Raw genomic sequence first — 21897 nt, forward strand, 5'->3', positions numbered from 1 at the left:
TTGGTGCTGGAGGGAGGGGTCCCCAACTGAAGACATATGCAGGAGACAAGGTGGAACTGTCCCCTGGCCCCCTCTCTCTTCATCTGATCCAGAGGGCAGTTGGTGCTGGAGGGAGGGGTCCCCAACTGAAGACATATGCAGGAGACAAGGTGGAACTGTCCCCTGGCCCCCTCTCTCTTCATCTGATCCAGAGGGCAGTTGGTGCTGGAGGGAGGGGTCCCCAACTGAAGACATATGCAGGAGACAAGGTGGAACTGTCCCCTGGCCCCCTCTCTCTTCATCTGATCCAGAGGGCAGTTGGTGCTGTGGGGAGGGGTCCCCAACTGATGACATATGCAGGAGACAAGATGGAACTGTCACCTGCCCCCCTCTCTCTTCCCTCTGGCACAAACAGAGGCTGGATGGCCATCTGCTGGGAGGGTTTGGATTGTGCATCACTGCCGGGCAGAATAGGGATGGACTCTGGATGGCTCTGGGGGTTGTTTCCTAGAACTTTATCAGTATGATTCCTTCTGCGGAGGTTTTTGGATGACCATCTGTCAGGAGGGCTTTGATTGTGTATCCTTGCCTGATAGAAGGGCTTGGACCGGATGCCCCATGGAGTCTCTTCCAGTTCTATGATGCCATGCTTCTGCACTGTGGATACAGAGTTTTTGCCAGCAAGGCTCCTTTTTAGTTTAGAATGCGTTATCATTTTCTCCGGGGTGCCTTTTCCGTCCCTTTGCACAACCTGCACAACTTGCCTGGAATCTCTTTGAGCGAGGGGAGGCCGACAGCCTAAATAAATATGCCACCCACGCCTTCGCAATCAGACATCGGATGTCTGCAGAGGCAGGGCTGGCGTTAAAAATAGCACTGTGCGGTCCCTGGTAAGATAATCAGGGAGGAAATAGCAACGGAGCAGAAGAGCCGTAATTACCACTAAGCCCATCTTTGGCAAGAGAGGAAATGTCCTTTCCCAAGAGCCTAGGTGTTAAGGACCTCACAGGTGTGCTCTCAGATGATACCTGGCCCTATTAGGGCACCCCACAAGCATTTTGTGCAGTGTGTTTTGTGCAAAACTTAACCAGGTTTTATATATGCATGGTTTTGTGCAGAAAAACATTTTTTTGCAGAAATAAATTCTTTACCAAGCCGTCTATTAGGAATTGTGGGAGTTGAAGTACAAAACACCTGGAGGGCCGAAGTTTGCCCATATCTGCTTTAAATCGTTAACTATTGTTTTCAGGATAAAATTGAGTGAAATGTATATGGGAAAATACCCATTCACAATTGTCAAATACATTCAAAATTACTCACAAACACACACACACACACAATTTACTACCTAATTTATAGACCCCCAATGGCACAGTGGGTTAAACCGCTGAGCTGCTGAACTTGCTGACTGAAAGGTTGATGGTTCAAATATGGGGAGCAGGATGAGCTCTCACTATTAGCCCCAGCTTCTGCCGGTCTAGCAGTTCGAAAACATGCAAATGCAATAGGTACCGCTTCTGCAGGAAGGTAAGGGCGCTCTACATGCAGTCATGCAAGCCACATGACCCTTGGAGGTGTCTATGGACAACGCTGGCTCTTTGGCTTAGAAATGGAGATGTGCACCACTCCCCAGAGTTGGACATGACAAGACTTTATGTCAAGGGGAGACTTTACCTTTAGCTACCACTTAATTTACCCATAAATGTAAACTACAGGGGAAAAAACCTAAGACTAGTTTATAGACAAATAAGTTGCTCATAGTATTTTATTAAAATCGAATGCATTGGGAACCCAACAATCTCTTTATTTTTGGCTTCCTTTTTGGTTTTTACAAGCTTTTTAAAAATCCTCACTGTTGTTGTGGGATATCTTCCCATGACAGTACAAAGCAACATTGGTAGTTTCATAACTGGGATAAGACTTAATTTAGGATCGTATTGTTTTTAGCATTGTTAGCATTGTTACTTGCTTTGATTCTCTTTTAAGAGAGATGAAACTGGCTATTATTATTATTATTATTATTATTATTATTATTATTATTATTTCTACTACTACTACTATTAAACTGTCCTCTCTAGGAAACTCTTCAATTCAATTCTGTAGTCAACAGCCAGCTGAAGTTGACCATATTATTATTATTATTATTATTATTATTATTAAATATTTGATACACCAAAAGATTATTACAGAGCAAACAAGATCACTATGCTGGTTATTATATTGGATCACATTATATTGGATCACTTCCTATTATTATTATTATTAGATATTGACAAGCTGGAATGTGTCCAGAGGAGGGCGACTAAAATGATCAAGGGTCTGGAGAACAAGCCCTATGAGGAGCGGCTTAGGGAACTGGGCATGTTTAGCCTGAAGAAGAGAAGGCTGAGAGGAGATATGATAGCCATGTATAAATATGTGAGAGGAAGCCACAGGGAGGAGGGAGCAAGCTTGTTTTCTGCTTCCCTGGAGACTAGGACGCGGAACAATGGCTTCAAACTACAAGAGAGGAGATTCCATCTGAACATGAGGAAGAACTTCCTGACTGTGAGAGCCGTTCAGCAGTGGAACACTCTGCCCCGGAGTGTGGTGGAGGCTCCTTCTTTGGAAGCTTTTAAGCAGAGGCTGGATGGCCATCTGTCAGGGGTGATTTGAATGCAATATTCCTGCTTCTTGGCAGGGGGTTGGACTGGATGGCCCATGAGGTCTCTTCCAACTCTTTGATTCTATGATTCTATGATTCTATTATTATTATTATTATTATTATTATTATTATTATTATTATTATTTCGGTTGCTGTGAGGTCTCCAGGCTGTATGGCCATGTTCTAGAAGCATTCTCTCCTGACGTTTCACCCACATCTATGGCAGGCATTCTCAGTAGTGGGTAAAACGTCAGGAGAGAATGCTTCTGAAACATTACCATACAGCCCAGAATACTCACAGCAACCCAGTGATTCCGGTCATGAAAGCCTTTGACAATACATTATTATTATTATTATTATTATTATTATTATTATTATTATGCCACTTTTTCTACCTTAGACTCATAAATATTCTGAAAAGCCTGGATATTCCCCAGTAGAACATATTAATCAGGCCCATAAATAATACTAAGTAATACAAGTTTTGTTCCTGGGTTACCAATGCCATTTTCTAATTGGTTCTATCATAAAATCATGGAAAACATTTATTACATTATGAAAAACCTTGTTTTTGTCGGACATCCTGCAGTACATTTTGCTTTGGCGTTTCAATGAATGTCTCATTGAGTCCCAACCAATTCAACCTAGTTTGTGGCAGCCACAAACACGAAGGTTCTGGAGTAGAACAGGAAATAACACTTTCAAACCAGGAACAGAAATGTTTCAAATTTTGTTCCATAGTGCAATCAAATCTGCAAAAGCCAGGCTGCAAATGTGGAGGAGTCAGAGCAATCGCCTTTTTGGGTGGCCAGGTCTCACCACTTTGCATTTCTCCTTTAACATTTGAACTGGAAGTTGGAGAAGATTCACTACCTCTCTGACATCAGACACACCAGCTTGCCATTGCCTGCACCATCTCTGATATTCTGCTTAGAGGTCTTTCCTCCGAAACTCTGGGGTTTAAGCTTATCGCTCTGTGTGTGTTCTTTGCTCCTTCAGCCAGGGAATAATGATACACCTGTTCCGTCAAATTGGCACGGAAAAGATAATGTCAAAAACGAGGTCAGTGTGTCTTCATGAAGACCATGTTGGTCTCAGAAATGTGCACACCGCTGGCACTCGGTGGCCTCATTATTGTGTGAGCGGGCACCCTGCGGTGACACCGGTTGCCTTCCGCTTGTTGCTGTCCTCTCCTGAGCAAGTCATTGGCCTGACTCTTGTCTCCCAGGCTGAGAAGGATCTGCTCCACTGAGGCATAGGACTTGGCTCTCTCCAATCAGCTCCAAACATCTGAAATAACTTTCCCTTTTGTGGTTTGATTTGACCCCTGAATGTGGTCTCAGCAAGGTTTCTTTTTTCAAATTAATATCGGGTTTATTGAGCTTCACTATTTAAATGCAAATTCTGACATTTTCCATCTGGGAAGCGATGGGAGAGGGGTACCTATGGTGATACCAATTTATGAGTGTACCAAATGCTTTTAAACATGGTACATTGTTTTTTCTGAATGCGTCAGGGACCAGCACCTAAAAATTATAGAGTTGGAAGAGACCACAAGAGCCACCCCGTCCAACCCCCCGAGCATACTGGAAAACACAATCAAAGCATTCCAACAGATAGCCAGCCTCTAGTTAAAATTATTATTATTATTATTATTATTATTATTATTATTAACTTTATTTGTACCCCGCTAGCATCTCCCGCAGGACTCGATGCGGCTTACACAGGCCGAAGCCTCAAAACACAAAACAATAAAACATAACACAATAATAAGCAAAGCAAATCAAACAATTAAGCAAAATAACAACAATAACTACATCAAGACACTATTAAAACTGGTTCGGCCGGCGCAATGGGGTACAGGGGTTAAAGTGCTGAAATGGCAGGAGGAACGTAGGATTAGAGGTATGGTGTGCAGTAACATCGGTTGCACTAAAGTGCTTCTAGGACTTGGGATGGGGGATTCCTAATCTGAGAAGGCACATCGGAACAGCCAGGTTTTTAGGTTCCTTCTGAAAACTGCTAAAGTAGGGGCCTGTCGGAGATCTTTTGGAAGGGCATTCCAAAGTCGGGGGGCCGCGACAGAGAAGGCCCTGTCCCGTGTCCCCACCAAGCGCGCTTGCGACGTGGGTGGGATCACGAGCAGGGCCTCCCCAGATGATCGGAGTGAGCGTGTGGGTTCGTAGATGGAGATGCGGTCACGCAGGTAGGGTGGTCCCAAACCGTTCAGGGCTTTGTAGGTAAGCACCTGCACCTTGAATTGGGCTCGGAAAATAAATGGCAGCCAGTGGAGCTCCTTAAACAGAGAGGTAGACCTCTCTTGATAATGAGCCCCGGTTAGCATCCTGGCTGCTGCCCGCTGGACCAATTGAAGTTTCTGAGCCGTCTTCAAGGGCAGCCCCACGTAGAGCGCATTGCAGTAATCCATTCTAGAGGTGACCAAGGCGTGGACCACCCTGGCCAGATCTGCCTTCACGAGGTACGGTCGCAGCTGGCGCACAAGTCTCAATTGTGCAAAGGCCCTCCTGGATACCGCCGACACCTGAGCCTCAAGTGTGAGCGAAGAATCCAAGAGGACACCCAAACTGCGGACCTGTGGCTTCAGGGGGAGTGTAACCCCGTCCAACACAGGTTGCCACCCTATACCCCGATCCGGTTTACGATCGACCAGGAGGACCTCTGTCTTGTCGGGATTGATCTTCAGCTTGTTCTTCCTCATCCAGATCGACACAGCGGCCAGGCACTCGTCCAGCACCTGAGAAGCCTCCTTGGAATTAGGTGGAAAAGAGTAGTAGAATTGCGTGTCATCCGCATAAAGATGGCACCCAACTCCAAAACTCCGGATGACCTCTCCCAGCGGTTTCATGTAGATGTTGAAAAGCATGGGAGACAGAATGGAGCCTTGCGGGACCCCACAGGTCAAAGGCCAGGGGTCAGAGCAGGCGTCTCCCAGCTTCACCATCTGGGTTCGTCCCTCCAGGAAGGACTGGAGCCACGACAAAACCGTGCCCCCAAGGCCCATCCCAGAGAGACGACCCAGAAGGATACCATGATCGATGGTATCGAAAGCCGCTGAGATGTCCAAGAAAACCTCTGATGTCGAGCACCCCCCCCCCCCAAAAATAAGGGATAGTGACTTATAGTTCTGCAAAGGGCAAGGGCACCAGACTACGCAACAAGGGTTAAGTCTTGGTCACATTGCCAAGGCACTGACAACAACAAGGACCCCACGAGGCTTTTGGGAAACGGCTGGATCTTGGGACTTCTGCCCTCCATGAGAGTTGTAGTTTCCCAGGGTGGCAGCCTTCGATCCCAGCGTGGCAGCCTTCCTAACGTTTTGGACTCACAAGGACATCTTTCCCGCTCATGGACTCACATTGCTTGAAAATAATTTCTTTATTAAATTTCTCTGGTGGGTGGGATGGAGAAGAGGTGATTGATCTATATACTTTTCTTCTATGTATTTCCTTCACAAGTCTGACCCAGCCATGAACTCTTTTGCCCTTTGGGAGGCTGATCAGGGAGCAGCCGCTGGGCTGAAAAGGCAATCAGGAATCACAAAAACACCTATTTACTTGGAACTCACACCTGAACAATGGGACCTGGAGTTATTATTTGACTTTAGGAGGGGGTCATCAGTCTGTGATTTCCTCTGCCAAGTTTTCCTTCACAACAAACATCCTTCTCAGCCTCACCTTTTACCTTATCTGATCTTGGAAGGGGAAAACCTGAATCAAATGATTATCCCTAATCACTGATCCATCACAAGAACAAAAAACTGGTTTCCTTGGCTGGCTGATCTCTCGGGCACAGGACTGTCATCATCCTCTCTGGACACCATGCCCCTCTTCCGTCCTGCCTCCCTCTCCCTGATTTGCTAAGGAGCCAAAGAGGGAGGGAGTTTTGTAATGTTTTCCTGTATTTTGCCTATAAAAATGCCTGTAAATTCTGTATTGGTATGCTTGTGGTGGAACTATTCCCACAGTGCATCCGATCTCAGCTGAATCGCTAATAAAGACACCTCGGTCGCCAGCTTCTTCCGCTTTGGTGGGGATTTATTATTTTAATATTTTCGCTACTGGAATTGACTTCGCTGCCCTCACCAAGGTTCCAGGATCCTCTTTGGTGCGGTCCTCAAGATCTCCTCGGCTGGGGAGATCCTCCTAAAAGCGGCTCGATATCACCTCCAGAGAAGTAGACTCTGCCAGGTCCTAAAGCAGCTGAACAGCCGTTACCATCAGGAAGTTCTTCTCAATGTTTAGGTGGAATCTCTTTTACTTCACCTTTGTACATCTTTATTTACTGGAACTTCCTTGGAACTAGCAACTGTCCACAAACTACCACTTTGGGTAATTCTTGTTGATTAATTGCTGGGTGATAAAGCTGAGGTGGATAGCAGCCATAAAGTAATCAATCGTCTTTATTTACAAGTATTTACACAGAGTCACATTGCAGCATCTGCTCCGGCAAAGTCATCAACCAAGAATGGGAACTCTCAGCCTTCTTCATTGGAAGTAGCCACACCTCCCACATTTAGGCATCCGGTCTCACACAGAGGAAGTAGGAAGTTAACACACACATACCTTCTAGTAAACATATAAAACTCTGCGGTTTGTTAACTCTCGCATTCCTTCCGCTGGGCATCGTCAATCTCTGGCATTTGCCTCTGAACATTCTGCCTCTGTTTACAAAAGCCTTGCTTTCTATCTATACTCTCATTATCTTGACTCTCATTAACTTCTGCACCTCACAAATCATCTTCAGACAGTCGCTCAGAGAAAGACTGTGAAGGGCTTCTCCCAAGAATGTGGCCTTGGGAATCTTCCTAAGACAGCTCGAGCCTCTCATCTGAGCTTAACTCAGGCCTAGGCAAACCCTCATTCCCACTGCCAACAGACCCAGTCCCACAATCAGGAACATCATCCCCATTCCCATCATGAACCGGGTTGTGGCACAGCTGGTTGGGAGTCAGCTGCATTAAAATCACTACTAACCGAAAGATCATGAGTTCAAAGCCAGCCCAGGTCAGAGTAAGCTTCCCACCATTTGTTTAGCTTGCTGTTGACTTTTGCATCTTGAAAGACAGTTGCATCTTTCAAGTAGGAAATTTAGAAACCATTTACGCGGGGAGCCTAATTTAACTAATTTACAATGCCATAAAAATCTCCAGCAGTGTGCAAAAGAATGAGGAAGTATTCAATCAGTGTCACAAGTGGATGGTGAAGTGACAGCTCCCCTGACAGCTAGAATTCAAACATACCTTCATGAAGCTGGAAAGTTGAATAGCCTCTGTGTAGCTGTCTGTTTATGTTGTGTGTCTATGGCATTGAATGTTTGCCATGTATATGTGCATTGTGATCCGCCCTGAGTCTCCTGTGGGTATTTTGTTGTGTCAAGGCAACCAGTCAATTGTATTACATTTCTAACAGAACAAAACAAGCAAACAGACAAAATACATAATCTGCGAGATTGGTAGTTGATTAAATGTCCTTTGACCAGTATCAGGCCACTTGGAGTGCTTCTGGTGTTGCTGCAAGAAGGTCCTCCATGGTGCATGTGGCAGGGCTCAGGGTGCATTGCAGCAGGTGGTCAGTGGTTTGCTCTTCTCCACACTCGCATGTCGTGGATTCCACTTTGTAGCCCCATTTCTGAAGGTTGGCTCTGCATCTCGTGGTGCCAGAGCACAGTCTGTTCAGCACCTTCCAAGTTGCCTAGTCTTCTGTGTGCCCAGGGGGGAGTCTCTCATTTGATATCAGCCATTGGTTGAGGTAATGGGTTTGAGCCTGCCGCTTTTGGACTCTCGCTTGCTGAGGTGTTCCAGCGAGTTTCTCTGTAAATCTTAGAAAACTATTTCTAGATTTAAGTCGTTGATGTGCTGGCTGATACCCAAGCAGGGGATGAACTGGAGATGTCTTTGCCTTGGTCCTTTCACTATTGGCTGCTACTTCCCGGCGGATGTCAGGTGGTGCAATACCGGCTAAACAGTGTAATTTCTCCAGTGGTGTAGGGCGCAGACACCCTGTGATAATGCGGCATGTCTCATTAAGAGCCACATCCTCTGTTTTAGTGTGGTGAGATGTGTTCCACACTGGGCATGCATACTCAGCAACAGAGTAGCATAGCGCAAGGGCAGATGTCTTCACTGTGTCTGGTTGTGATCCCCAGGTTTTGCCAGTCAGCTTTTGTATGATATTGTTTCTAGCACCCACCTTTTGCTTGACGTTCAGGCAGTGCTTCTTGTAGGTCAGAGCATGGTCCAGAGTGACTCCCAGGTATTTGGGTGCGCTGCAATGCTCCAGTGGAATTCCTTCCCAGGTAATCCTCAGAGCTCGGGATGCTTGTCTGTTCTTGAGATGAAAAGCATATGTCTGTGTTTTAGATGGGTTTGGGATCAGCTGGTTTTCCCTGTAATAGGCAGTAAGAGCACCTAGAGCTTCGGTGAGCTTCTGTTCTACCATCTCAAAGCTCCCTGCTTGAGCAGTAATGGCACGATCATCAGCATAGATGAAACTCTCTGTCCCTTCTGGCAGTGGCTGGTCATTTGTGTAGATGTTGAACATGAATGGAGCAAGCACGCTCCCCTGAGGCAGGCCGTTCTTCTGTTTCCGCCATCTGCTTCTCTGGCCCTGGAACTCAACAAAGAAGCTCCTGTTCTGTAGCAGCTTTCCTATGAGGCGGGTGAGGTGGCAGTCCTTTCTGATATTATACATTTTTCTCAGGAGGAGGCAGTGGTTCACAGTATCATAGGCTGCTGACAAGTCTATGAAGACAGCTCCTGTGATCTGCTGCCTTTCAAAGCCATCTTCTATGTGCTGGGTCAGGTTCAGCACTTGCAATGTGCAGATTTTGCCTTTCCTGAAACCAGCTTGCTGTGGGATGGAATATAAATACTGTAAATAAATAAATAAATAAATAAATAAACATCAGACACAATCACTGGTTGAACAGGCTGACATAAAACACACCATGGGAAAGTCATAAACACTCAGCCACATAGCACTTCAGGATAGGTTTGCCATAAAAGTGGCTACCTAAAGAATTGTATTCTCTTATATATGGTCTTCCATTGTGTGGAAATGTGTGGTGCCCCATGCTCCGTCCTCCAAGATGTGCCATCCATGTTTGTTTCAGTTCAAGCATTCCCTTTCTCCCTTTTGTTTTTGATGAGAAAAGGAAGCTTTGCTAATCCTTCGCCCAGTCTCTCAGAGCTTTGAGAGCATTAAATGCCTGTGTCTAATCTCTTCTCTCCATTCTCTCTGTTTTGATCCTTCAGGTTTTTATACAATAGAATGGGATACTGGAGTGACTGGACCATTCCAATCCTCGTCACCACGGCTACTGGCTTCACATATATCACAGCTTTATTGGTAAGAGGTTTAACGCTGCCGTGCCACCTGAATTCCCAACCAAATATTTCTCGCTAAATCTAGAAGCACAGCATTGCATTTGTCCTTCTGGACAAATGCAACGCATTTGGAGGCCGCTCTGCAGCTTTGATTTGTGTGCAACGTTGTGTTTTGTAGGGCTGTAGAGAGGACTTAAGGTTTTAGAAAGCAAGCAAGATTTTAATCTATGGGGTTGAAATGAGCATGGAGGAAAAGGTCAGCAGCATTCACTCTATGCACAGATTCCCATTAGCATGAGACAGAACATAGCCTGATATTTCCCAACAAATTACTGTTTATGCATTATGGGTTTTTTTAAATATTTGCTCTGGTTTTGTACTCTGACTTATTTTCTGTAAGACGCCCTGAGTACTGTTTGGAGAGGAGGTAGGATATAAATAAAGATTGGGTTGCTGTGAGTTTTCCGGGCTGCCTGGCCATGTTCCAGAAGCATTCTCTCCTGATGTTTCACCCACATCTATGGCAGGCATCCTTAGAGGTTGTGACGTCTATGCCGTCGTGCCTGGGGGCTATAGTTTATTAATTATTTATTTACTTTATTTATATACCGCTCCTCTCAGCCCTTAGGTGACTCAGAGCAGTTAACAACAAACAGCAGCAAAGATTCAATGCTAACAACATACAAACCATATAAAAACAGTTAAGGCAGTAATACACTAAGTCAGTGTTTCTCAACCTGGGGGTCGGGACCCCTGAGGGGGTCGCAAAGGGGTGTCAGAGGGGTCGCCAAAGACCATCAGAAAACACAGTATTTTCTGTTGGACATGGGGGTTCTGTGTGGGAAGTTTGGTCCAATTCTATCATTGGTGGTGTTCAGAATGCTCCTTGATTGTAGGTGAACTATAAATCCCAATATCTACAACTCCCAAATGTCAAAGTCTATTTTCCCCAAACCCTATCAGTATTCACATTTGGGCATATTGAGTATCCGTGCCAAGTTTGGTCCAGATCCATCATTGTTTGAGCCCACAGTGCTCTCTGGATGTAGGCGAACTACAACTCCAAAACTCAAGGTCAATGCCCACCAAACCCTTCCAGTATTTTCTGTTGATCATGGGAGTTCTCTGTGCCAACTTTGGTTCAATTCCATTGTTGCTGGGGTTCACAATGCTCTTTGTTTACATGTTAGCTATAAATCCCAGCAACTACAACTCCCAAATGACAAAATCAATCCCCCCGCCAACCCCACCAGTATTCAAATTTGGGCATACCGGGTATTTGTGTCAAATTTGCTCCAGTGAATGAAAATACATCCTGCGGATCATTATTTACATGGCGATTCATAATGTTCGGGTTATGGTTGGGGGTCACCACAACATGAGGAACTGTATTAAGGGGTCGCGACATTAGGATGGTTGAGAACCACTGCACTAAGCAATTAACATCATAAACATCAATCACATCAATAAGTGACTCATTAGCATCTCATAACTGAAATCATAATCCAAGTTCGTCATCCATTAATCCGATTTCCTATGATTCATTGTAATTCATTGCACTGCCTATTCAAATGCCTGTTCAAATAACTAAGTTTCTTCCGAAATGCCATTAGTGAGGGAGCCTATCTAATATCTGTGGGGAGGGCATTCCACAGCCGAGGGGCCACCACTGAGAAGGCCCTGTCCCTCGTCCCCGCCAACCGAGCCTGAGTTGCTGGTGGGCTCGAGAGCAGGGCCTCCCCAGAAGATCTTAAAGTCCTAGTGGGTTCGTAGGCAGAGATGCGTTCGGATAGGTAACTTGGGCCAGAACCGTTTAGGGCTTTATAGGCCAACGCCAGCACTTTGAATTGTGCCCGGTAGCAAATTGGCAGCCAGTGGAGCTGGCGCAACAGAGGAGTTGTATGCTCCCTGAGTGCCGCTCCTGTTAGTATCATGGCTGCCGAACGTTGGACCAGTTGAAGCTTCCGAGCAGTTCTTAGTGAAAGAAACATGGGCGTGGCATCTTTTCCCCAGAGGATTGCTTCTTGCCCTCTTTTAAGAGAACTGGAACTCTCAAGGATCAAGACAGTATAGATAACTCGAAATAGGCTTTATTGTTCACAATGAGTTATCTTCCTTAGGCATAAACTTGATATTCAAAGGGGGTAAAGAAAACATACATTACAGTCTTGGGTCCAAGGAGTTTTCCAGCTGAGAAGCTTTCCAAGTTCCCTCTTTCTCAATGGCTGTGGAAGCCTGAGCATTCACAACCCCAGTCCAATGGCCTATATTGAAGGCACAAAGTCTTCCTCTTGATGCCAAAGGACTGGTTTGAAGGCGCTTAAGATTCCTCAACGTCATCCAGGGTGAACTGGGCATGAAGCATGAATCTTAAGAGTACAAACTTAAGAATTGCTGATAAGAGATGACTTGACTGGGGGCTTTAGAGCCAAGTCTTTCTCACATCCATCTGCTGAGTTGTTCGAAGGTGGAATGAAAAAGAAAGCACTGCCCTCCACCCCAGGAAGGGGTGGAGCCAAACAATTGGGCTGGGGGAGCAATTCAACCAGTACAAAACAACATTGATAGAAAGCAGTAGATAGCCAAACAATTCAACTATATTGTCGAAGGCTTTCATGGCTGGAGTCACTGGGTTCTTGTGGGTTTTTTCGGGCTATAGGGCCATGTTCTAGAGGCATTCTCTCCTGACGTTTCGCCTGCATCTTTGACAAGCATCCTCAGAGGACCTCACTACCTCTGAGGATGCTTGCCATAGATGCAGGCGAAATGTCAGGAGAAATGCCTCTAGAACATGGCCCTATAGACCGAAAAAACCCACAAGAACCTAATTCAACTGTACATTCACATTCACGCACCGTCACAACGTCTGTTGGAAACTTGGCAAGTGGGGTTTATATATCTGTGGAATGTCTAGGGTGGGAGAAAGAACTCTTGTCTGTTGAATATTGCCATTGACCAGCTTTATTTGCATTTAATGGCCTTCTGTGTTCTCAAATAACATACTGTGTTCATCAAGTGCTCTGCTCTGGCTGACTTCTCTGGTTGAGTTAGTCTGCAGTGCCTTTCATGGTCCTTGATTAGTGTTTGGATGCTCCTTTTGGTGGTTTCTATGTAAACTCCCTGGTGGCACAGCAGGTTAAACCACTGAACTGCTGAACTTGATGACCGAAAGGTTGGCAGTCCGAATCTTGGAGTAGGGTGAGCTCCCACTGTTAGCCCCAACTTCTGCCAACATAGCAGTTCGAAAACATGCAAACGTGAGTAGCTAAATAGGTACGGCTCTGGTAAAAGTTCCATAAAATAATTAAGAAGGAAATTGAGGAGTTATTAGGGATAAATATAGAATGGAACAAGACTCAATTTTTCACTCACAAAATGGAAGGTAAAGGGGAATTTAAAGAACAGGAGGAAATAATAAAACACAAGATGGATGCAATCAAAGCCTCAGTTGCCCTAGGCTGGAAGGACCACAAGAAATGGGATATAAAAACTTGGTATAAATTTCTATCTGACTACCAACTCCAAGATTATATTAGTGAAAGGAAAAGTTATTAGAAGACGGCAAAATGGAAGGGTCTCATTTCCAGGGGAAAGATAGATATAAGGAGTTAAATAAGACTATCTTCATGATTGAACAATTGTAATAAGTATAGCAAGAGTAGTAAACTGTTCCTGGGTGGGGGTGGGGTGGGGACGTGGTGGCGGTGGGATTAGGGAAACATACTTGTATTTTGACTGCTGAATTTTGAAGATTGTATGTTTCTATGCATGTCTATATATATATAATAAAAACAACTTTAAAAAAAAGAAAACATACAAATGAGAATAGATCAATAGGTACAGTTTCTGCAGGAAGGTAAGGACGCTCCATGCAGTTATGTTATAGAATCATAGAATCATAGAATCAAAGAGTTGGAAGAGACCTCATGGGCCATCCAGTCCAACCCCATCCTGCCAAGAAGCAGGAATATTGCATTCAAATCACCCCTGACAAATGGCCATCCAGCCTCTGCTTAAAAGCTTCCAAAGAAGGAGCCTCCACCACACTCCGGGGCAGAGAGTTCCACTGCTGAACGGCTCTCACAGTCAGGAAGTTCTTCCTAATGTTCAGATGGAATCTCCTCTCTTGTAGTTTGAAGCCATTGTTCCGCGTCCTAGTCTCCAGGGAAGCAGAAAACAAGCTTGCTCCCTCCTCCCTGTGGCTTCCTATCACATATTTATACATGGCTATCATATCTCCTCTCAGCCTTCTCTTCTTCAGGCTAAACATGCCCAGTTCCCTAAGCCGCTCCTCATAGGGCTTGTTCTCCAGACCCTTGATCATTTTAGTCGCCCTCCTCTGGACACATTCCAGCTTGTCAATATCTCTCTTGAATTGTGGTGCCCAGAATTGGACACAGTATTCCAGATGTGGTCTAACCAAAGCAGAATAGAGGGGTAGCATTACTTCCTTAGATCTAGACACTATGCTCCTATTGATGCAGGCCAATCCACCTTACTTTGGAGGTGTCTATGGACATCGCTGGCTCTTCAGCTTAGAAATGGAGATGCGCACCACCTCCCAGAGTTGGACATGACTAGACTTACTGTCAGAGGAAACTTTTACCTTTACTTTTATGTAGACTTGTCCACAGCTGCATGGTATATGGTAAACTCCTGCAGAGGTGAGAGGATCCCTCATGTCCTTTGCTGAACGTGGCATTTGTTGGATCTGATTAATATGCTGTTGCACCTAGGGGCTATAACTCTTAGTGAAAGAGGCATGGACGTGACATCTTTCCCCAGGGGATTGCTTCTTGCCCCCCTTTAGGAAAACTGGAGCTCCCAAGGACCAAAACACTGTAGATAACTCAAAATAGGTTTCATTGTTCACACAGAGTTATTTCTTTAAGGCAATAAGCTGGAAGTTTTCAAAGGGTAAAGGAAAATATACATTACAGTCTCTGGTTGTCTTGGGTTCAAGGAGTTTTGCAGCTGAGAAACTTTTCCAGGTCCCTCTTTCTCAATGGCTGTGAATATCGGAATAATCACAACCCCAATTCCAATGGCCTATATTTTGAAGGCACAAAGCCTTCCTCTGGTGCCAAAGAACTGGTTTGAAGGCGCTTGAGACTTCTCAACGTCATCCAGGTTGATCTGAACATGAAGCATAAGTCTCAAGGGTAAGAACCTCAGAATTGGTGCTGAGAGGTCACTTAATCAAGGGCTTCAGAGCCAAGTCTCTCTCTCACGTCCATCTGATAGAAAGTTTGATGGTGGAATGGAAAAGGAAACACTGTCCTGCTCTCTAGGAAGAAGTGGGGTCAAACAATTGAACAGGAGGAGCAATTCAACTGGTGCAAACAACATTGATTGAAAGCTATAAATAACCAATCAATCCAACTATACATAGGCAGAGTAAAAAGGCAAAATCAGGCATGATACAACAGTTCAAATCCTGCAACTTACAGTTCTACATATAGGTGGCGCCACTTGTGCCGTCACAATGAACATTTGATGAACCAACCTGGACACAGCATATTATTTGAGAACACAGAAATGCTGGCGCACTCGTAACAATCACCATGTTAAACTACACAGAGAAGCCATTGAAATCCACAAGCATGTGGACAATTTCAACCTATTGATCTACTCACATTATTGTTTTCGAACTGCTAGATAGACAGAAGCCAGGGGCTAACAGCAGGAGTTCATCCTGACCCGTGGCTTTGAACTGCCGACCTTTTGGTCAATTTTTTTGCAGCTGACAGTTTAATCTGCTGTATTACTGCAGCCCTTATTCATCAATGAAACATAAATGGATTTTATGTTTAGATAAGGGTCCCCAAGATACCTCATTTTGCACTTATATGCAAAAACAAGTATTCCAAAACCAGAAAGAAATACTCAACCCCAAATACTTCCAAGCATTTAAGATACTGAATCTGTAGTAGAATATCCATTGCTTCCAGATGTAATTTTGAGCTCAAAGACACCAGGGACTCAAGTCTTCTCAAATCTGGGGTCCTGTAGGTGTGTTAGACTATAACCGGCTGAGGGAGGAAAGGAAAGGACCTGAGGGTGTTAGGAATAGTGGGAGTTGAAGTCCAGAACATCTGGAGGGTCAAAGTTTGCTCATGCCTGATCTATATTGTAGAATTCATGCACTTTGACATTACTTTCAAGTTCAATGCTATGGAAACATTGGAGTTGTACTTTTACAGGTTCTTTAACCTTCTCTGCTAAAGAGTGCTGGTGCCTCACCAACTCCCAGGAATTCATATCATTGAGCCATGGCAGTCAAAGTGGCATCGAGCTGCATTAACTCTACAGTGCAGATGCACCTTTAGTCTTCAAAAGCTTGTGCTACCAATTTTCTGCTCTCAGCTACATCCCTTTGCATACTAACAAACTGTCTTATTCATTTTCTTTTCAGATTTTAGCTCTGTGCCACATAGCAGTAGGACAACAAATGAACTTGCACTGGATCCACAAGGTAAGTTGCTATTGTAAGCCAAAAACTGTATTGTTGAAGGCTTTCATAGCCAGAATCACTGGGTTGTTGTGAGTTTTCCGGGCCGAAAGGCCATGTTCCAGAAGCATTCCCTCCAGATGTTTCGCCCACATCTATGGCAGGCATCCACAGAGGTTGTGAGGTCTGTTGGAAACTAGGAAAATGGGGAATGTGCTGGTACAGCTGTACCAGGAGCTCCAACTTTATTTGCTTTGTATTAAATGTTTGCTTGCAGTCCAAGGTTTCAGGGATTCTGCAGAAAGGTGGCTTCCTTTGGTTGCAGTCGTAGGGCAAGTCACCTGTCCATCATAGTTAAGTTTTGGTTCTGCCCCTTGTTCAGGGCAATTGGAAAGGGAGGGGAGCCATTTTTAGTTAGTATCAGTAAGGAAAGCTAATTTAGAGGATGTGTACGAGCGTCTCCTGTACAAAAGATTCAACCCTTAAGACTTTCCGGGGGACAACAGTCTTAAGAGCATCCAAAGATCTCCAAAGATTTCCAAGGAAACAGCCCTAAAGCTTTGAGAAATTTCGGAGCGTAAACAGCTTGGAAGACCAAAGAACTCCAGCTGGAGAATCTACTGGCCTTACTGGTAGGTCCAATCGGTGCTCGAGACGCAGTTCGACCCGGTAGCGGAGCCCACATCAGTAAGAATTAGATTACAGTCAGCCTGGGAGAAGTTAAAAAGGGATTTTCCTTTAAAGTAAAGAAACAGTTATTGAAGACAATTGCCTGTCCTTCGTGGGCAAGTTTAGGAAGCCACCAGTTGCATAAAAGCCTGGAAGCATTTGGTTAACTTTATCAAAGACAAGAGAAGTTTCTGTTTGATTGTTCATTTGTTATACTTCACAAGCCATCTAAAGACCATTTGTGGTGGAAAATCTTTGAGAACTTCTCTTCGGGGTCCCCTGGCTTCCCTCTGGGCTCAAGTTGCACGTCCCATTTTAAAGGCAATTCTTTACAGGCCCAGCGCATGACAGAACAGGGTGGGGAAAAAAACTCTTATCTATTGACGGTAGGTGTGAATGTTGCAACTGGCCACCTTGATTAGCATTGGATAGCCTAGCAGTTTTCAGGGTGTAGCTTTTTACTGCCTGGTGGAATCCTTTGTTGAGAGGTTATTAGCTATGCCTGATTGTTTCTTGTCTGGAGTTCCCCTGTTAGCCTGAAGAAGAGAAGGCTGAGAGGAGATATGATAGCCATGTATAAATATGTGAGAGGAAGCCACAGGGAGGAGGGAGCAAGCTTGTTTTCTGCTTCCCTGGAGACTAGGACGCAATGGAACAATGGCTTCAAACTACAAGAGAGGAGATTCCACCTGAACATGAGGAAGAACTTCCTGACTGTGAGAGCCGCTCAGCAGTGGAACTCTCTGCCCCGGAGTGCGGTGGAGGCTTTTTCTTTGGAGGCTTTTAAGCAGAGGCTGGATGGCCATCTGTTGGGAGTCCTTTAAATGTGATTTTCTTGCTTCTTGGCAGAATGGGGTTGGACTGGATGGGCCACGAGGTCTCTTCCAACTCTATGATTCTATGATTCTGAGACTCCAAGATCCCTTACGCATGGACTGTGTTCAAGCCAGATGTCACTCATCTGATGTGGCCAAAGTGCACTGGCTTAAATTGCACATACGTGTAGATCTCTTACGCAAGGACTGTTTTCAAGCCAGGTGTCACCCATCTGATGTGGCCAAAGTGCACTGGCTTAAATTGCACATATGTGTTAGTTTTCCCAGAAATGATCTATGGTGGCTATGAGAACCAAGGAATCATGCAGAAATGCTCTTTTACCACTAACTTTTGTTTCCATCTCCAGCATCTCTTTCTACAGGAGATGTTCCCAATATTTGGATGCTGCCCGGCAACTTTCAAAGCTGCCGGTGTATCTGGGTGGATTGTTTTTTTCTTGCTCCCAATGCTCTCCTCTCCAAATGAGAATCATATCTGCTTGACAGAAGGAATCCAGTCGCTGATAAGAGAAAAGGAACAAGACAGGTCCTTCATTCTGAGTGACGTTAAGGGCGAAACAGTCTGTCCTCCCTGCCAAAGCATTCAGGAAAATGTCTTTCTTCCCGATAGAATCTAGCCCAAAGTAAAACTCATTAGGTTAAGCCAGTGCAAAGAAAGTTATTGCGAGCGCTTTGCTATTGAACTCTAAAAAGCCAATTTTGAGAATAATTTAATGTCATTTCCCCTTCCCTCTCCTCCTGTGTTTTTAAAAGAGAGGTCATCCCATCAATCTTTCCGTTCTGCTCTTTTCCTCACTGCAAAGACGCAGCCGAAGGGCTTTCAAATTCATTTTTAAGGATTTTTTTTATTGTATGGACTTAGCTTGCAAAGACTTGGAAGTTTCAACTTTTTGGACTATAGTTAACCTGACATAGCAGTGTTTCTCAACCTTCCTAATGCTGCGACCCCTTAATACAGTTCCTCATGTTGTGGTGACCCCCAACCATAACATTATTTTTGTTGCTATTTCATAACTGTACTTACTTACTTACTTACTTAGGCGATCCCTCGTAGTCCGAGGATGGTCCTCCAAGTTCGGTGTCCCGGGGGTTGGGGTCGTAGGTGGCTGTGGAGCCCTATTCTTGACCTGCAACTTCTCCCACAGTGAGGGCATTGGTTTCCAGGTGGGAGGCAGTCTCGGTCGGGGTTGGCTTGATGCACCTTCCTCTTGGCACATTTCTCTCTTTCACCCTCCATTCGTGCCTCTTCAAATTCTGCAGCACTGCTGGTCACAGCTGACCTCCAGCTGGAGCGCTCAAGAGCCAGGGCCTCCCAGTTCTCAGTGTCTATGCCAGAGTTTTTAAGGTTGGCTTTGAGCCCATCTTTAAATCTCTTTTCCTGTCCACCAACATTCTGTTTTCCGTTCTTGGAGTTCGGAGTAGAGCAACTGCTTTGGGAGACGGTGGTCAGGCATCCAGACAACGTGGCCGACCCAGTGGAGTTCATGGCAGAGGAGCATCGCTTCAATGCTGGTGGTCTTTGATTCTTCCAGCACGCTGACATTTGTCCGTCTGTCTTCCCAAGATATTTGCAGGATTTTCCTGAGGCAGCACTGATGGAATTGTTCCAGGAGTTGCATGTGACGCCTGTAGACAGTCCACGTTTCGCAGGCGTAGAGCAGGGTTGGGAGGACAATTGCTTTATAGACAAGCACCTTGGTATCCCTACGGATGTCCCAGTCCTCAAACACTGTCTGCTTCATTCTGAAAAATGCTGCACTCACAGAGCTCAGGTGGTGTTGTATTTCTGTGTCGATGTTGACTTTGGTGGAGAGGTGGCTGCCAAGGTAGCGGAAATGATCAACATTTTCTAATGTTACACCATTAAGCTGTATCGCTGGCATTGGAGAGGGACTGGCTGGTGTCTGCTGGAACAGCACTTCAATTTTCTCGATGTTCAATGACAGGCCGAGCTTCTCGTATGCTTCTGCGAAGGTGTTTAGAGTGGCTTGTAGATCTTCTTCTGAATGCGCACAGATGATGTTGTCATCAGCATACTGGAGTTCTTGTTGTTGTAACCTTGGTTTTGTAATTGTGCTATTGTTATGAATCGTAACAACGAGATGGGTTTATGATTCTATGAAGAGACGGCGCGGATGATTTAGTGTAATTATTTGATTGTTGTATTATTGATAGTTGCTGATATTTTGTTATGCTATTGCTCTATTGTAAACTGTGTTTTTATATGTTGTACACCACCGTGAGTCGCCCTAGGGCTGAGAACGGCGGTCAACAAATGAAGCAAATAATAATAATAATAATAATAATAATAATAATAATAATAATGTAAATATCTGATATGCAAGATGCATTTTCATTCACTGCAACATATTTGGCACCAATACCCAATATGCCCAAATGTGAATACTGGTGGGGTTGGAGGGGGAATTGATTTTGTCATTTGGGAGTTGTAGTTGCTGGGATTTGTAGTTCACCTATAATCAAAGAGCATAGCTGAACTCCACCAACGAGAATTGACCCAAACTTGGCACATAGACCAACAGAAACTTACTTACTTACTTAGGCAATCCATCATAGCCCAAGGATGATGGTCCTCCAAGTCTGATGTCTTGGCGGTGGATTCAAAGGTGGCTGTGGGGCACTATTCCTGATCCACATGTTCTCCCACAGTGAGAACATTGGTTTCCAGATGGAAGGTGATCCCAGTCAGGGTTGGCTGGATGTGCCTTCCTCTTGGCATATTTCTCCCTTTCTTCCTCCATTCGTTCTTCTTTGAATCCTGCAGCACTGCTGGTCACAGCTGACCTCAAGTTAGAGCACTCAAGGGCCAGGTCTTCCCAGTTCCCAGTGTCTATGCCACAGTTTTTAAAGTTGGCTTTAAGCCCATCTTTAAATCTCTTTTCCTGTCCACCAATGTTACATTTCCCATTCTTGAGTTCAGAGTAGAGTAACTGCTTTGGGAGAAAATACTGGAAGAGTTTGGTGGGACTTGACCTTGAGTTTTGGAGTTGTAGTTCAGCTACATCCAGAGAGCACTGTGGACTCAACCAATGATGGATCTGGACCAAACTTGGCATGAATACCCAATATGCCCAAATGTGAACACTGGTGGAGTTTGGGGAAGATCTTGAAATTTGGGGTTTGTTGTTTCTGGGATTTATAGTTCACCTACAATTAAAGAGCATCCTGAATGCCGCCAACAATAGAATTGGGCCAAACTTCCCACACAGGATCCCCATGACCAACAAAAAATACTGGGTTTTCTGATGGTCTTTGGTGACTCCTTTGACATCCCTCACTACCTCCCCAGGGGTCCCGACTCTCAGGCTGAGAAACACTGCGATAATTGTAGTACATTCATGAACAGCAGCTGATAGGCTGTTAGGAATTGTGGGAGTTGAAGTCCAAAACACCTGGAGGGCCAAAGTTTCCCCGTGCCTGTCTAGATCCATTACCTTCCATGGCAAGCCATTGCAATTATGCCTTCCATCCCAGCAGAAATAGTCTGAAATGGGAATAAATCTGTGCAAATATTCCTGCTTATCTCTCTTTTCTGAAACCGAAATAATCTCCTTCCTGCTCTAAGTTACCCACATAGAATCATAGAATCATAGAATCAAAGAGTTGGAAGAGACCTCATGGGCCATCCAGTCCAACCCCATTCTGCCAAGAAGCAGGAACATTGCATTCAAATCACCCTCACAGATGGCCATCCAGCCTCTGTTTAAAAACTTCCAAAGAAGGAGCCTCCACCGCACTCCGGGGCAGAGAGTTCCACTGCTGAACGGCTCTCACAGTCAGGAAGTTCTTCCTCATGTTCAGATGGAATCTCCTCTCTTGTAGTTTGAAGCCATTGTTCCGCATCCTAGTCTCCAGGGAAGCAGAAAACAAGCTTGCTCCCTCCTCCCTGTGGCTTCCTCTCACATATTTATACATGGCTATCATGTCTCCTTTCAGTCTTCTCTTCTTCAGG

General features: G+C 45.0%; 1 protein-coding gene across 3 annotated transcripts in view; it reads left to right on the top strand.

Moving 5' to 3' along the window:
- The window catches only part of GDPD5 (glycerophosphodiester phosphodiesterase domain containing 5), a 300231-nt gene that overhangs the window by 201613 nt on the left and 76721 nt on the right, over window positions 1-21897 (top strand). For all 3 annotated transcript variants that reach the window (XM_067466461.1, XM_067466463.1, XM_067466462.1), the window contains exons 4-5: window positions 9897-9990; window positions 16384-16443. In XM_067466461.1, the coding sequence (XP_067322562.1) occupies window positions 9897-9990; window positions 16384-16443 (154 nt within the window). The remainder of the gene's footprint in view (window positions 1-9896; window positions 9991-16383; window positions 16444-21897) is intronic.

The sequence above is a fragment of the Anolis sagrei genome, chromosome 3, assembly GCF_037176765.1.
Source record: "Anolis sagrei isolate rAnoSag1 chromosome 3, rAnoSag1.mat, whole genome shotgun sequence".
NCBI classification, from domain to species: Eukaryota; Metazoa; Chordata; class Lepidosauria; order Squamata; family Dactyloidae; genus Anolis; species Anolis sagrei.